Raw genomic sequence first — 18,254 nt, 5'->3', positions numbered from 1 at the left:
TAATCATACAGTTTGTATTTTTCAGTGTGTGTGGATTTTTTAGCTCAATATTATATTTATATGATTCACATACGTATTTACATTTAGGAGTAGTTTATTTTTCCTGCTGTATACTAGGCCATTGTATGAGTATTCTTCAATTTATTCATTCTCCTTTTGATAGACATTTCACTGGCTCTCAAATTTTTCTATTCTGAATAATACTAGTATAAAATTTTCAGTATATGTCTTTTGGTGTACAGATTTCTGAAAGGCATATTTGCAAAAGTAAAATTGCTGGATCATAAGATAGCAATATAATCACTTTAGGAGGTACTTGCAAACAGTTTTCCAGGGTGGTTGTACTCCCACAGGTAGTACATGAAATTTCCAGTTGTTCTAGATATTTAATATTGTCAGTCTATTCAATATTATCTCTTTTTTTTAAAATACTGCATTACTTTTTTTTTTTTTTTTTTAGTTCTCACCCGAGGATGTGCTTTTATTGATTTTATAGAGAGAGGAAGGGAGAGGAAGAGAGAAAGAGAGAAAGATCTATGTGAGAGTGAAACATTGATTTGTTGCCTCCTGCATGCGCCCCGACTGGGGATCGAACCTGCAACCTGTGTATGTGCCCTGACTGGGAATTGAACCTGAAACCTTTCAGTTTATGGGATGATGCTCCAATCAATTGAGCCACACCAGCCAGGGCCAATATTATCTCTTTTTGGTAGGTGTGATTTGAATTGAGGAATTTTATGAATATTGTATGTGAGTTTGTTATTGGTTTTATGCATTACAAATATCTTCTCCATGATTTTAATATAGTCTAATTTTTGACTAATTTTAACTTAATGGTTATTGTTTTTGTCTGCTCTTTAAGAAATCTTTTTCTCCCTGAGACATGAAGATAGCCTGTTTTGTTATTCCTTGCAGCTTTCTTGTTTTGTCTTTCATGTTTGATATTTTGCCCTTTTGAAATTTACTTTTGTATATATTGTTAGATAAAGGCTAAAGTATATTTTATTTTTCTTTATTTCTTAAAATATGGATATCCAATTGACTGAATACCACTTGTGGAATAGACCATCCTTTCTACTTTCTTTCTACTCTACGGTGCCTCCTTTTTCATAAGCCAAGTATTCATATAGTTGTGAAACTGTAGTATATTCCTTTGATCAATTTGTACTTTTGCATCAATAAAAATTGTCTTAAGTTTTATCACTTTATAGTTCTTGATATCTAGTAGTGTAGGTAGTCAAAAGTTTATTGTTCTCAAATATTTTCTTAGCGATTTATGCTATTTGCATTTTATATAAATATTAAAATCATTTATAAATGTCTGCTAAAGATGGTACCTTACTGTTATTTTGATTGTTACTGAATTTTGTCTATGATAAATTTAGAAAGAAATGACATCTTTACAATGTTTCCTTGATCAAAAAGGAGCTTATATGTTCATTTATGTATGTATGTATGTATGTATGTATTTATTTATTTATTTAAATCTTCACCTGAGGATATGTTTATTTATTTTATTTTATTTATTTTTAATTTATCTTTATTGTTGAAAGTATTACAGATGTCCCCTTTATTTTCTCATTGATCCCTTCTACCCCACACCCGCCCCCTGCCCTAGGACTTTAACACACTATTATCTGTGTCCATGGGTTATGCATATAAGCATGTAAGTTCTTTGGTTAATCTCTTCCTACCCACCTACCTCCGCTTTCCCTCTGAGATTTGTCAGTTTGTTCCATGCTTCTGTGTCTCTGGATCTGTTTTGTTCATCAGCTTATTTTGTTCTTTACATTCCACATATAAGTGAGATCATGTGATACTTGTCTTTCTCTGAATGGCTTATTTCGCTTAGCATAATACTCTCCAGGTCCATCCATATTGTCTCAAAGATCATTCAAAGTTTATCTGAGTGATGCTTTATAATTTTCATTTAAGTTCTTGCACATATTTTGGTTGGTTTATCTCTGGGTATTCAATATGTTTTGAAGATACGGTCAATGGCATTTTTTTTCCCAATTTTATTTTCTGTTTTTCTATATCTAATATAAATAATGTAGAATATCATATGCTGACATTTATCCAACTGCTTTGTTAAGGCAATTTACTAATTCTGATTTACTTGTAGATTTTTTTTGGTATTTTCTAAAAACACATTATCTGCAAGTAATCACTTTTTCCCTTTTCAGTCCTTACATCTTTGATTTATTTTTCTTACCTTGTTACATTGGCTAGGTTCTCTAGTTAAATACTGAAGGGTAGACATTCCCCTCTTAATCTCAATCATAGGGAGAACACCTTTCAACATTTATTATTAAGTATGAAGTTCACTATATGCTTTTTATAGAAACCCTTTACCAGTTTATTAAGTTTATTTTTATTTCTAGTGGTCATGAATTTTCATAATGAAAATATTTAAGTTTTAAACTATAAATTTTCTTCTAAATTTAGCTTTATCTGAATTGCATATTTTTATAAGTAATATATTTTTTCATCCCACTCATTTTTTTCTATTTTCCAACATGTTTTATTTTTACAAAGGTCACTTAGAAGCTTACATTTGGTGATTTTACTGTTCATGTTCAGCTTAATTTTATTGAGGTCAGAGACCATCCTCTTTGAAATTTTTTGACATTTGTTTATTGGCCATCATTTATTTAGTTTTTATAAACATTCAACTGGAAAATACTGTGTATTTTGTAGTTATTGAAATCTGTTTTCCATGGATTTCCACTAAGTTTGCTTATTATACTCTTTAATATATATGCTTATTGATTTTTAAATTATTAATTACTAGGGTAAAGTTGTTAAAATCTCTACTTACATTTGTATATTTGAATTTTTTTAAAAAATTCAGTCATTATTGCTTTATAAGTTTTGAGCTGTACCAAGTGCGTTCAAATGTACAATTGTAACACCTGTGTTATGGATTGAAATTTTTATGCCTATAGAATGTCTTCTCTTTATACGTAGTAATACTTTGTCCCTTAAATTATAAACTGTCTTCCCATCTTTTTGTCCTTCTATATTGTAGTATGGATACTTTCCTATGGCCTATATTCCAATGCATTAATACTCTTTTCATTTGATTTAATCTGCTGCTAAACTCATTCATTGCTGTCTTAATTTTACTTATAGGATTTGTTTAATTCTAAATTTTCTATTTAGTAAATTTTTATATAATTTATAGTTAAGTAATAAAATTCTTAATTGTAAACATAGTACATAAAGTTAGTTTAAAATCTGTTTCTTACAACTCTAATATCTGGGCCCCCTATGTGTCTATTTATATTGTTTACTATTTCTTTCCATTTGCATTCATCTTGTTGCTTTTTCTCCTTCTTATTTAATCAGTGTATGGTTATTTTTTAATTCTGTTTAGGTCATTTATTTTTTTCATAATTTTTGGTAGAAATATTGTAAGGCCTATGATAGTGTTAATTTTCTCCATGAAATATTTATTTCCTTTATTGGTAACTTCAGGATATACTAGCTTCGTTACATACATAACTTAAGATGAAGCTGAGGAAAGAAAGGTCAGGTAACTTCCATAAAGTCACAGAGTAAGTGGCAGAGCCAGAGTCTGAACAGTAGTAGTCAAACCCGAACCTAAATCAATCCTTTTTCTCCTGTAATATGCAATACAGACCTACTAGCTAGCAAACTTGAGAACTTCCTTTAAAAATGACCCCTTGGGCACTTTGTATTTGTCAGTCTAAGCTAGTGATAGATTTGTGATGGATTATTAGCAAACAAATAGTATAGTATTAGATATCTGACAAACTGTAGACAGCAATATTGGTTGGAATTTTTTACCCCATTTAAAAATTAGCATATATCACAACTTGGTACAGGAGTTGTTAGGAAATAGAGATTGCATTGTCCTGTTTAAAGAACAAAAATACCTGGGAACAATAGATCTCTAGACTTTATCTTTAAAATGAGAATTTCTACTCAGGAGACCAGTGTGCAAGATGTGCCTTTCTAAGTATTAAGAGACAAATACTGAGAAAATGTGTATAAATTTGTTTAAACATGTGTGAAGAATGTTTGAAATATATCTTGGAAACCATTATAGGCATTGTTATCTTTAATTTATAGCATACAAAATTGAGTTCAATGAATTACGCTGCTAGTAGGTGATGGGCCCAGGATTTAACCCCTATACTCTTTAGCCCAGGCACTTACATTTTCTAATCACAATCTAATCTTTTAGACTTGACAATTGCAACATTAGATAATGATATGTGTTTAAAACTAGATGCTGTCAAGCTCTGGGGTTATTAAAAAATCCAATTTTTACTATCAAATGGTATCTGAATAAATGAGTTTTGTAATTTCTTTTAGTTTTGGTTTGGAATAGAATTTTATTTAGTCATTGGACACATTTTTTCCATAATGTAGCATTTTGATATTTAAATAAATCTTTCAAATTGTTTTCCCATAGGGATGTGAGTAAAATGCAAGCCTTCGGCTCAATCTCATTAGACCAAAAGCATTCCAAAGCAAATGACTTTTTAAGATATACTAAAACCATTTATGATGTGATACGCCACTTGAGTGGAATAATGCCTGATGGAATTAATCCTAGTCAATCTTTACCTGTGGATTACACTGAAAAGGTCATTCAACTCCATATGCAACATTCTTCAGTTCTTGACTTTCTCAGGTAAGAGCAGGGGTGTGTTAATTTAAAAATGTAATTATGCCCTGGCCAGTGTTGCTCAGTGGTTAGAGCATTGGCTCTAGCACTGAAGGGTCTCGGGTTCGATTCCCAGTCAAGAGCACCTACCGGGATTGCAGGTTCCATCCCCGGCCCGGGTTCGGGCACATGCTGGAGGCAACCAGTCAATGTGCAATGTGTCTCTCTCACATCAAGGTTTCTCTCTCTCTCCCCTAACCCCTATCCCTCTTCCCCTTCTACTCTCTCTAAAAATCAATAGAAAAAGTATCCTCGGGTGAAGATTAACAAACAAACAAAAATGTAATTAAAACTTAGATAGATAGATAAGTAAGTAGATGGGTAGGTATATAGCTAGATAGATTTTGATATTGTTTTTTTAAGAAAATATTTACTAAGTTTCCACAATATACAGAGCCCTATAATATATATCTTGGAAAAAATGGCAAATAAACATTTCATGACCTAATGAATTTATAATCTAAGGCAGTCATTCTCAAACTTTAGCATGCATCCAAATTATTGGGATGGCGTGATACTTTTGGTCCAAGACTTTATTTTGATAATCCTCATACAATCCAAGTATAAAACCCATTGAACAAAAAAGGGATGTAAACAGTAATTTATTCTTCAGATTACTGTTAGTATAATCTCAGGTTATGAACGCTGTGAACTTTTAGTCTGCAGAGTTAAAGCCTTTTTATATTAAAATAGCAGGTGAAACTTCCCTTAAATTGTTGATAGAAAATATAGGCAAAATATTTGTCATCATTATGTTTATATTCCCCTGCAAAGATTAAATGGCAAGTGGCCAAGAAATAGAAAAACAATGCTCATTGAAACTGTAAGAAGAATGTTGGTGAATACCTAGCACTTCTTTTGCCTACATTTGTAGTATCATTGTCCACTTGAACTCCCCACATCCATAGGTAGCGTTAATACTGCATCTTCCATGCTCCTGTATCACTAAAATAATATTTTTTACTTGCAATTATGTATATATCAGGGTTAATATATTTTGAAAAATGGTTTGGCTTATTTGTGTGTGGACTCTACCCCATAGTTGGCCAGGTATTTTTATCTACCTTAGCAGGAATAGGGATGGATGTAGAAGAGGACAATTATATCAGGAATAGAAATGAAAGATTTAGTGTTCAGCTTTTTAAATTTCTAGATCAGACTTTTTCAGCTCCAAGCTATACTGTGGTCTTAAAAATTAGAAATGGTACTGAACAAAATAGTTTTTCTTCATTTCCTAGATTCTCACTATCATGGTAATAGCTCAAACTAGCTTGAGTTTCTTGTCACTTGGAAGAGATCTAGAAGTTTCTAAATCATTGTAGGTGATTGAGGGAAGGACCTAGGCAGCCTGTTATGGGATGCTGGGTTGGCAAATAAAGATGCAGGAGGGTGGCTGACTCTGAAGCCACAATATGAATGACAAATGTATGAGGACTGGAGAGTGGCCGCATCAATTAGGAGGGACCTCTTGGTCCTTGATGGAGCTAGGAGGAGAGATACAGGATCCCCAACTCAGGCCTCAGCAGCAGATGCCCACATGGTAACTGGGCTTCAGGCAGAGAGGGGACATTGCCAAAGAGACTGAACATCCAGAAAAGTAGAGACCTTCACGTACAGATACAGGAGTCCCTTTCACCTATGCCATGTAAGCCCAAATGCAGGAATGCCCCATGTCCTGAGACGCCTTCCACAATTTGGAAATTCCTCCTTTATAAAATAATATCAAAATAAAAATACAAAAATTAGGTACATGGCTTTGGAAGTGACTCATGAAAATGAGGAAACCTGAAGTGACAGCTTTATTTACTTGACGTTAAATCTACCTCTTCACAGATGCCATCTGGCAGTGGGTAAAAGAAGTCTGAAATTTTGATTGTTTATCCCAAAGAACAGAATTACCATAAGGAGACTGTTCACATCAGAAGAGATTAGGATATGTGAAGATTCAAACCTGCACTTTCCCTCTGCTCCTCTGCACCCAATCTGGGTGGGATGAGAAAGCTTCTATCATTTAAGGAAAAGAGCACACCACTGACTCATCCCTGAGTCTGTGTACCCCACGGGTTTGTGAGCATGGGAGCCTGAGGGCAGGATCCGCACCTCATTATTCTGGCGTCTCTTAACACCCAGGTCGCTGACAGCGCAGAATGGTCCAATGGTCATTCAATATTTATTAACATTTTCTTTCACAGAGCTTTGCTTTTTGAGCTCCTGTGCTAAAAGGAATACAACTTTGAAACTGAGTCTCAGACAGTTTAATAAGAAAGAGAAAAATTTTGTGAAATACAAAATTAAGGGGTAAAGAAAGAAAAAGTAAAGCATTTGCATTCTGGGAGGGAAGATGTAACCAATGAGAGAGTCAAGCTGGAGAAAATTAGGGCGAATACTAGGAATGTTATACATTGAACTTTATTTGTAATATTAAACTGTGAACTCTCAAGAATGACTTTTAATTATTAAGACATTTATTCCATCCTACCTATCTTACTTTGCTAGGTCTACCTTAACAAGGTACCACAGACTGAGTGGCCTAGACAATGCAGATTTATTTTTTTCACAGACTGGAGGCTGGAAGTACAAGATCAAAGTGCAGGTAGATTGGGTTTCTTCTGAGGCCTCTCTGCTTGGCCTGCAGATGGCCACCGTCTCTCTTGTTCTCACATGGCCTTTCCTCTGTGTGTGCATACCCCTCGTGTCTCTGTGTGTCCAAATTTCATCCTATAAGCACTAGTCAGATTGGATTAGGGACCACGCTAGCGGCCTCATTTTACCTTAATCACCATCTTAAAGGCCTTAACTCTGAATAGTCACATTCTAAACTACTGAGGGTTAGGTTTCAACATACGACTTTTAGGGGGACACGGTTCAGCCCCATAGCAATGCAATATGTGTTGTATTATAAAAAATGTATAATTGGTTATATTTTACAATAAATTTTTTATTGCTATATGTGAAATAATATGCATAATGTTTCTTGTCATTTGTATCTGCTATGGACTGAATTGTGTTCCCCAAAAGTTTGAAAGTTGAGGTCCTAACCCTCAGTGTGACTGTTTTTGGAGATAGGACCATTAGGGATGTAATTATGTTAATGATGTCATAAAGATTGATCCCTAAGCCAATAAAACTGGTGTCTTTATAAAAAAGGAGGAGACACCAGACATCTCCCCCTCACCCTTTCTTTCTGTGGGAGCACAGAGAAAAGATCATGTGAGGACACAGCAAGAAACGGCTATCTGCAAACCCAGAAGAAAGGTCTCACCAGAAACCACATTTTCAGGTACCTTTTTCCTGGACTTTTTGCCTTCAGAACTGTGAGAAAATAAATTTCTCTTGTTTAACCTACCCAGTCTGTGGTATTCTATTATGCGGCCTGAGCAGATTAATAGTGTCTAATATCTTCTGATATGACTTCATTTGTTTATAGTCAATAATAATTTTTATGATGTGATTAATTTTCATTGAAAAAATCAACTTTTATTTATAATTTCCATAATATAAAACTAAAACAGAAGCAGACCATAAACACTGTGTACCCCACATTGAAACTATGGAGTAAGATATTACATAATATAAAGCTACTATAACTCTTATTTCTAATTCCATTGATTTTTAAAAACAATGTTCATTTACTAAAATAAATACAGTTAGGAAAAAACAGCTACCTTTCCTTTATAAGTAAATTCAGTTCCATGTGTGACTTTACTTCTTTTATCTTTAAAACTGTATGTTCTGCCCTGGGCAGTGTGGCTCAGTTGGTTGGGCATCATCCTGTGTGATGAAAGGTTACCGGTTTGATTCCTATCAGGTCACATGCTGGGGTTTCGGGCTGGATCCCTGGTATTGGGCATGCAGAAGACAGTCAATTGATGTTTCCATCTCACATTGATGTTTCTCTCTTCCTCTCCCTTCCTCTCTCTAAAAATCAATTTAAAAAAACAAGAACAAAAAAACCCCTATATTTTCTTACTTATGCATGTCTATTATGATATCTTAATTAATGGAATTGCATCTAAGAATGAAAATATTTCATAGCAAATAAATGATTCTGGAAGAGCAAACTGAAGTGAGGTTAAAGGCTTTTGAATCAGGTAGATGAAAGCTTAAATTCTAGCTCTTTTATACTCCTGTGACTGCACAAGTTACTTAACCTGTTAAAGCCCCAATTTCAATATCTGTAAAATTGAGGGTTATAATTCTCAAACTAGGTTGATAAAAAAATAGAAATAATAAAATGTGTAATACATGACACATAGTAGATGAGAGTGATGATGATGATGAAGTGGAATGAATCAAGATTAATGGCTTTCATGTGCTAAAATGTTTTCTTAAATTATTCTAATGCAATAACCATTAGTGACCTACTGAACATTGATTCTTTTGGTATCACTATTATTGAAATAGAATATTTTTAAAAATCTGTTCTCCTATTAGATGTAAATGTCTGTTGACATAAAGAATACCAGAAAACTAGTATTTATCAACTCTGTCTTTATATTTATAAGATAGATGGAAGCTTTATTTAAATTTTTATAAGTTTAAAATAAAAAGCACATGACTTTTCTTTTAATTTTACCACTTCATACTTTTGGTCTTTGATGGATTCAATAAAATAAATGCTTTAATTCAACAAGGCAAAAATTCTAATGCCATTCTTATTTTAGAAAGTTAGTTGTGCTTTGAATATCTAATGGAATATTAACTGTGAACGAAAGGAGGAGGTTTGAATACTTAACTAGATCTTTATTGTTTGTGCAATATAGAAATCAAGTAGTTTTCTGATAGCATCATTAAACTCTTTGGTACTTGTGATTGTCATGTTGTTCTTGTAGCATTATTGTTAGTTAGCACAGCCCCAGTAGTGTTGACATTAATATGGGAGGTTTCTGTTTTGACATTTTGTGGTATGGGGATGCAGGTATAAAAGAATGATTTTGGCATTAATGCCAAGCCATTCAAATTTATTGCTCTTTTATCAGCAAATATAAGCCTTTCAGGATATGTTGGCTCTGATAAAATTCCTCAACATTCAGAATGTGGCAGTATGGTTAATAGAATTGGGTCATTAACCCAAAATACGTGCATATGTTTCATCATGGAAATAAATGTATAAAATGATAATAAATGTTGTTAGCTTCCCCGTTTAAATTTGGTGACAGCAGGTGAGGACTTTTGTACAAGTGAAATTATATTTATTTTGTGCAATTAATGAGAAACCATAATTTTTGGAGATTAGTGTAGAATTTAATAACTCATTACATCTAATTTTATTTTGTTCTATTCAGGGTAAACTTAGAAGAAATATGCAAGTAGAAAGCCTAGAATGTAAAAGTGTAATCAAATCAATTATGAAAGTGAGCACTATAAAACTACTGACTTAAAAAAAATTTTTTTCTTTTTATTGAATTTATTGTGGTGACACTGGTTAACAAAATTATACATGTTTCAGGTGCACAATTCTACAACACATCATCTACACACTGTATTGAGCATCCACCACCCCAAGCATAAACTATTGACAAAACATAATTGTAAATACTATCTTAGGGACTGATGAAGTTAGGTTTTCAGATAGATGCAAAATAAAAAGAAACAAGCCTTTTGTAGGGGAGGAAAAATAATTTTTACTCTTCCCTTCTAGGTTCTTGGATGTAATGAAAGACAGATTAACAGGAGAAAAAAACGTTAATTATGTGCATAAGTATGGTAGTCCCACAGAGACATGAGATTCAAGGCAGCCAGAAGATTGAGCTAAGGAAAGGGTTAGAATACAGGGCTTCAAAATGGGGGGCAGGGGAGTGGGGTGGTGAGACGGGAAGAGGAAATGTTTGTTGAACAAGGGTTGCCCTGGCAAGCAGGTGAGTCTCTCAGGTGAAAAGTAATCTCTAGCAATAGCTCTCTTCCAGGAAAGGGCTTCTTTTCTAATGTAAATTTCCTTTATAAATGTAGATTTCCATTACAAAAGGTTAACTTCTACTCTATTTTTAGAGCTTCTCCTGTATCTTTGGTTTCTCAAAATGATCTCTGTGCCAAAAAGGCATATTTTGGGGTGGCCTATTCTGCTACCCTTCACTTCATAACAGCACCTGTAAAATTCTGTTAAAGGACAAAACTCAACTGAGTAAATTTTAAAGATCTTATTGGCTTTGTTCAAGAATTTATAAATCAGACAGCATCCAATCTATCAGAGAGAAAGGAGCTCCGAAGAGCTATACAAGGCAAGAGATTTTATAAGTAGAAGGGAGCATGAATAAGGAAGTTGTACTGAGGCAGTGGGGGATAGGGGTGGTGGAATATGCCACCCCAAAATGTGCCACTTTGGCATGTGGATTGTTTTGAGCTGAAGGCAGTTGAGACCCAGCAGACTCAGGAAAAGTTTTCCTCTTCCTTAATGGCCTCAAATTTAGATAGGAGGCCCATACCAGGAAGAGAGCTATTAGCAGAAATAACTTTTTAAAAAATATATCTTTATTGATTTCAGAGAGAGGAAGGGAGAGGGAGAGAGAGAAACATCCATGATGAGAGAGTCATTGATCGGCTGCCTCCCGCACACCCCTGACTGGGGATCGAGCCCGCAACCGGGGCATGTGCCCTGACCCGGAATCCGACCTTGATCTCCTGGGTCCTAGGTCGATGCTCAACCGCTGAGCCACACCCAGCTGGGCCAGAAATAACTTTTTATATGAGAAAGATTTATCTACATGGCTGGGCAAACATTTGATTGCCCAAACATTTGCTCTTCTCATCTCCCTGTGAATTATCTTCCTCCCCTTCGAAGCTCCAGACCCTTATTCCCTTTTCCTCAATTACCTGGCTGCCTGGGGTTTCACATCTTTGTGGTGCTCCTATAGGTGCATATTTCTTTTCTCCTGTTAATCTGTCTTACATCAATTTTATTATTAGACCAGCCAAAGAACCTAGAAAGAAAGAAGGGAAACATTTTCCACCCCTACAGCACAAAATGTAGATTGGCTATTGCAAGGTCACTTTCCTTCAGGGGATGACAGGGCTCTACTATCAGGGAGATTACCTAACTAGTGCTGATCGGGCTATTCTGACTGAATGGTTTAAGATTCCATTTCTGGGAGAGCCAGACTGTAATTAAGTTTTGATTTGGTGATGCGGGACTTAGCATACACAACTCCATTTTGGACATGTTCTCTTGTCTTTACCAATACAAAACTGCATTCTTACATTCTCAACTTTTTACTGAAGGCTTACTCTCTCCTGGACACTATGAAATACTCAAAATGACACCATTGCAATAATCTGGTTATCATTAACAGGAAAGGAGTAAAGGGAAGACTAGATAATATAAGCATCCCATTTATACAGCTTTGCTAATTTAACACTCTCCAAGTCTATTCCCCGCTGATCAATGGGGGAAGGGACAGGACAAAGGCAGTTTAGACGCATGCCCAATAAGGTCTGAGTGACACGAGAAGATGCTTACCTGTCTGTCAGTCACACCTGGGAACAAGTAATTGGCCAGAATAGGCGTGGCCACTGCAAGGGCGCAAAACCAGAATATTTAGACTTCTGGACAAAGGGAATTTACTTTCTTGGCTCTTGCCTCTTGGCTCGTGGTTCTCTCCCTTGCTGTTTGCTCCTGACTCCTGTTGCAAGGAGCATGCCCCTCTGCATTCGCCTATGTGGCCCATGGCCATGTGGACTCCAGGCAATGGACTAATAGACTTTAATTAGCCTGAATGCTGAACTGGACTCAGCTGCAACATGGAACGGAAGCTCTGGACACTGGCCTTGCTTTTGGCTCTACTGGCACCGCAGCTGCACCTCTTTTAAGACTGTTTTAAGGGGCATGGGACTTTGCAACCCAAGGAATGTAACTCCACACAAATAAAGCCTTTTACCGCATCTCATGTTCCCGTGGGGGCTTCTGAAAATGCTTATTTCAGCAGTGCTCTAAGATTCCCCACTAGCAATGGGGAAATCTGGCCTATTAATTTGAATACCATGTAACAAAATGAATACCATGTGCTCTCCTTCCTCAAGAAGCTCTCAGTTTAATGGCTCCCTGATAGTTTTCCTTAGGCTCTCAGTAGCATTTCATAGAAGTGGTCATTTCCTCCTGAGATCCTGTCTTAGCTTGGATGCAAGGAAATATTCTAGTTTCTTCATATGTCTTTGTTACACTCTCTAGGATTTCAACTTAGTGGGCCATCATTTCATCAAGTTCTTACACAGGCTTTAGGTTGGCTCCTCCTTCTAAGAAGTAGTGTCCCATTAAAATTAGATTTTACTTAAACCTACAGTAATTTGAATGTAATGAAGTTTCATAAAAATAATGTAGATGCAGACAGGAAATGTGTAAAAACCAAAGAGGAGGGATGATGTTTGACTTCTAAACAAAGGAACTTTATATGTGTGCCGCACAATTTCTTCCACTAGCTTCGATTGGCGCAGGGGCCATGCCAAATTGAACAACTCTAGAACTGTGTTCATTGCTTCCTCCCCCACTAGGGTTCCCTTCCTTCTCTCTTATATCCATCTTCAAGGTTTGAGACTTCAGAATCATCTTAAGGCTTCTTTCTACTTTTTCTTTCTCTCTCTTCTCAGCAGTTCTAGGACTGCAAACTGCTGAGGATGTTTCAGAGTTAAGTACTAGATGAGGCATTCTTCTCTGGTAAATGCTTATGGGGAGTGAGGTCCTATGCTCACTAAATGAGTTATACTAAACACCCAGATCCCTTCTAGGGAACACTCCTGCCAAAATTGTATTAGATGTTTATAGGTTCTGGTGGTGATGGACATGCGTATGAAGAGTTTGGATTAAAATATTTCAAGGAATTTGACAGTGAGAAAATTGTAAAATCTTAAACTTGATAAATGTTTTTAAATGTATAAATATAAATAGATATTAGTTTTTACATGTATAAAATAATATAAATAGATAATTGCTGCTTCAGCTATACTACTATAAATTTATATCTGTAGTCAGAGGCTACAAACTTTGGATATTCTCTTTGGAAAAATAAGTGATGGATTATGTTATATTGGGGGTTTTCTATATTCAGGCATATGTGGTGATAGGCATTCCATGAACACTGGGTGACTAATGATGAATTTATTAGATGTTTTACTGTATTCAAACTTTTTCCATATATTTTTAAATTTTATAATGTTATGTCTTTTCCCGTGACTATATATCTACTGCCGCATCTTGATAGCAAAACCTGGAAAACCTGCAAAATGTGTTTTGTGATTATCTAGGAATAATACAGAAAATATTGCTATTATTTTTGGTGAAGAAGGTTAATTTTGTATAGTTTATTTCAATGTAAATAAAATGTGAATTTTGTTTAAAAAAATGGTTAGTGCTTTGACAAGAGGGACTAAATCCGGACTCATATCTTATTAACATATAAGGGTAGATGTGGATGATTAAAGGCACTCAGTAAGATCTTTTTCATTAATCAGCTCTCTAAAGGAAACATCATATATACATTTTATTGTTAAGGGAAAATTTTAAAATTAATTACATAGCTTTTAAATATTAAAATTTAAATTTAATAAACTATATGACATTGAAATAATTTAATCAAAGTTGAAATGCAAGTGATAAACAAATCATGAGTGCTATACTATGATAACTTGGATTTTTCTTTTTTAATTTTAGTGCTCAAGGAGCATGCATTTCTCATGTACTGCCAGAATTTCTGTTTGAACCAGAAGATTATAAGAAGTGGATTGAAATTAGGGTAAGGAAATATGATTTCTTGGAACAACTGCACAGATATTGAATTTACTGATTTTCGGTCTTCTCTTGAAGATATCATTTTAGAATCCTTGATTTTTTTATTTTTGAAGTTATCCTAAGGATTTTGCCTCTCTGGACGACATGTTTGTATTTGTCTAAAAATCTCTGCAGAGCCTAGGCAGAAATGATCACATGGTTTTCTTCAATATATAAGTAATTGCTACTTTTAGGGAATTTAGAAATGAAGACTGGTGTGTGCCTATGTAAATTTTTTCTTAAAACGAATTTTTAAAATATATATCTTCCAAAGAAAATACTGGTTTACTTTCTCCATCACTCGCCGCTTCCCGTTTTCAATTTTACAGGAGAGTAGGGAGAGAAATTAAACAATATATGCACAGGGTTTTTTTTTAATTATGCAATTCATTTTATGGAAATTGTTGAGAAGGGGTATTGTTCGGAGATGTCCGCAGGCTTTGAGGCAACTCTAGTTGTGGTACTGTTACTATAGTCAACACATGACATTAGTAGCAGAGCCAGGGGCCTGCTCTTTGACACTCTCCTGAGTCCCTGTGGCTTAATTTAAAGAGTGTGGCTCTTAGGGTTTCTGAGTTCAGCATAGCTTTACATCTCATTCTGCCACTTCTGCCCCAGAGCTCTCGTGGGTGCACTGAATGAATAAATCTATGACCTCAGTAAAGGGCTGTGAGTTCCAGAAAGTTACCTATGTTGATAGATTCTATGACTGGTAGATGGGGAATTAGAGATCTTGAATGTATAAAAAGGACATGTAAAAGTTTTATTAAAAGAAAAAAATAGGCTAAGTAGTTAAAGTTTTGAACTTACATTTGCCTTGCATTTTAATTAATGTTGTGATATTTTATTTATTAAAGTCTTCCACTAATATCTTGCCGGCGTGTTCCTCTATACCTAAGGAAAAGCGATCTATTGTTATAAAGATGACTGAGTTTGAAGCCTGGAGTAAACGGGCATGGACAGATTTATTCCTTCAGATCTACAAGGTACCATTTCCCCTCTTGTTCATTGCTGGGATGTTTTGGTTAATTTACATAGATAGCGTATTAGTTAAGGTATAGGTAATATTGCTGTAAAAGACTTAAAATCGCAGTGGCTCAACTAAGATAGAATTTTTATTTGTCTTTCTCATGGAACCGTGGAGAAGTAAGTGGTCTAGAGGCAGTGGGATATCTCTTCCCTCCTCAGTACTGGGCTTTCATCTCTGGGTCAGTTTCTCAGAATAAGGAAGAACAGATGAAGGAATAGAAGACAAATAAATACCTTTTAAGGATGTTGCCTGGAAAAGGCATCATTTCCCTTTCAGGTTTCATTGGGAACAATTTAGTCATATGACCACACCTAGCTTTAAGGGAAGTTGAGAAATATAGTCTCTAAACTTGGTAGCTATAGGCATTTTCCAATATTAAAAGTAAGGATTGAAGGCCCGGCTGGTGTGGTTCAGTGATTGAGCATTGACCCATGAACCAGGCGATCACAGTTGGGTTCCTGGCCAGGGCACATGCCCGGGTTGCCGGCTCGATCCCCAGTGCGGGGCGTTCGGGAGGCAGGTGATCAATGACTCATCATTGATGTTTCTGTATCTTTATCCCTCTCCCTTCCTCTCTCTCAAATCAGTGGAAACATATTTGGGGAAAAAAAGGTAAGGATTAAAGAATGGATATTGGTGAAAATTGTGGTCTCCACCTGTAATACATAGTATTCTCTTGTAAAGTTATTCTGGGGACATTCTCTAGGAATCATATAACCATAGGCGAGACCAGGTGTTGATGAGATTTTCCAATCGACTTCATGCCAAGGTGCACACGTGGGCAAATTAACATATAAATTGTGTCTTCACAACCTATATCTTTATTGCTTATACAAGAGTGGTTGCAGTCCTGGAATCGTTTCCTAGGTTTCCAAGGAAATAGGGCACTATATACGTGTTGCTGACTGAGACCAATGGAGGCTTCTGCACTGTCCTCACTGTGCTGTAGGACAGGGGGTTAAAATGAAGAAGCTAAATTAAATAGAAGCTGCAATTAGTCACTCAAAGAAGAAGACAAAATTAAAAGCTGAATAGTATTATGTCACATAATGCTTTTAAAATGTGATCTTGTCACAAAATGCTTTTTAAATGTGATACTGTTTAATCTTCACAACCAGTAATCCCCGGTTTAGAGATGCAGAAACTAGACTTCACAGGCATACCCACTTTCTTCCAAGATCTCCTGATTTTGGCCATGTAAAACCATCTGATATAGGCAAAGTTTATTTCTTCTTGTTGTCTTCCAGGGCCCAGGAACCCAAGGCCCTCTTGCTGTTCTCTGGTAGTCTAAAGCCTTCACTGCAGCCAGCCACCCGGGCCTATGTTCTAGAGAGTTCCTTCTGCTTCATGTTCCCACTCACTCCTCCTCTCCTCTTCTTTCCACTTCAACCTTTCCTGTCTGTCTTGCTGGATGTCAAGAGAAGAAACCCTGTTTTTTTTTTCTTGGTTAATTCCCAGAAGAATGTATGAGGACATTTTTGACTCTCAGCCAAACTTCGAATTGGCTGAAGAAGACGTTTTCTTCTTCTCTCAGTCTGCATCATCTATCACTGTGCCCAGGGATAAAGAGGAGCGACTCCAGCACATGCCCTACTTTAGGGACAGACCAGTCCTTATCTTGCTTTGTGGTCTTTGTTCACACACTTACTCAATTATTCGTTTATGCATGCATTCATATATAGGCTTAGTTTATTTAATCTATCTTCCCACCTATAAGTCTATGAATTTAGAAACCAAGTGTCAGTTGTAAACTTAATAGAGAATCAGCTACATAGTAGGTGCTCAACAAATATTTGTTGATTAATTTATTCAACAACTATTATATTTCAGGTACTTTACTAGGCTCTGTGGATATAAGAGTAAACGATACAGTCTGTATCCTCAATAATTTTGTATCCTGGAGTGTATAAGAAACTAACTATATATAATTACAAGGAAGTATGACAAATGCTATGACAAGGGAAGCCCAAAGGCTAAGGATGAGTGCCCAAGGGAGGATCCCAACTTACTGGTGGCTCAGGGAAGGTTGCTAGGAAGAAGATCAATTTGAACTGAGTCCTGAGAAATGATAGGTGTTTTCCAGGCAAGGTGAGGCATAGTTGAAAGAGAGAGAGAGTATGATTTGTGTAAAGGAGGTGGTAGATGAGTTTAATTTCAGTAAAGTGATGGGGAGGAGGGGATAGCATTTTTCAAGACAAAAGGAATTCAATGTGAAAGTGCCTGAATTTAGATGAAACATGGTACATTTTGAGAAATAAACCCAGTATGGCTGGGGGTAAGAGCAGTGGACTGTGAGCCCACTCAGAAATGGATGACTTCCTAAGCCAAACCAAGGAATATGGACTTTATGGAGTTCACCAGGAGGTCGGTACAGAGCTGTCGAAGGGTAGTAAACATAAGGTTGACATAATCAGCTTTGCGTTTTAGAGAAATCTCTATGGTACAGTATGGAAACTGTTCAGGGGTGTATTTCAATGTATGGTGCTAAGAATGTTGCTGGTAGTGGGAAAGATGAGAAAGGGGCAGCTTTCATAACTATTAGGAGTAGAACTCAGTAAGACTTGGTGAATGACTAGGTCTTGGGGGAGAAAGAGACAAGAAAGTGAGGGATGACAGTGGGTTTCTTGTTGAGTAGAGTAGAATTTGATCCCAATCACTGAAATAGAAGACAAGGGATAATAACAGTATTTTGTTGGGAGCAGAGGGTGGAATAGGGTAGGAGGACATGATAAATTAATTTTGGTCCTACTGTATTATAGTGCCCGATATGA

General features: G+C 35.8%; 1 protein-coding gene across 1 annotated transcript in view; it reads left to right on the top strand.

Annotated features, from left to right (window-relative positions):
* Positions 1-18,254, top strand: part of CFAP47 (cilia and flagella associated protein 47) — a 354,566-nt gene that overhangs the window by 129,903 nt on the left and 206,409 nt on the right. Inside the window, exons 30-32 of the mRNA XM_016216827.2 lie at positions 4,445-4,666; positions 14,337-14,418; positions 15,311-15,439. Of these exons, the coding sequence (XP_016072313.2) occupies positions 4,445-4,666; positions 14,337-14,418; positions 15,311-15,439 (433 nt within the window). The remainder of the gene's footprint in view (positions 1-4,444; positions 4,667-14,336; positions 14,419-15,310; positions 15,440-18,254) is intronic.

Source organism: Miniopterus natalensis, chromosome X (assembly GCF_054644295.1).
Source record: "Miniopterus natalensis isolate mMinNat1 chromosome X, mMinNat1.hap1, whole genome shotgun sequence".
NCBI classification, from domain to species: Eukaryota; Metazoa; Chordata; class Mammalia; order Chiroptera; family Miniopteridae; genus Miniopterus; species Miniopterus natalensis.
The sequence above is the reverse complement of the archived record's forward strand: the minus strand, read 5'-3'. Positions and strand labels throughout refer to the sequence as shown.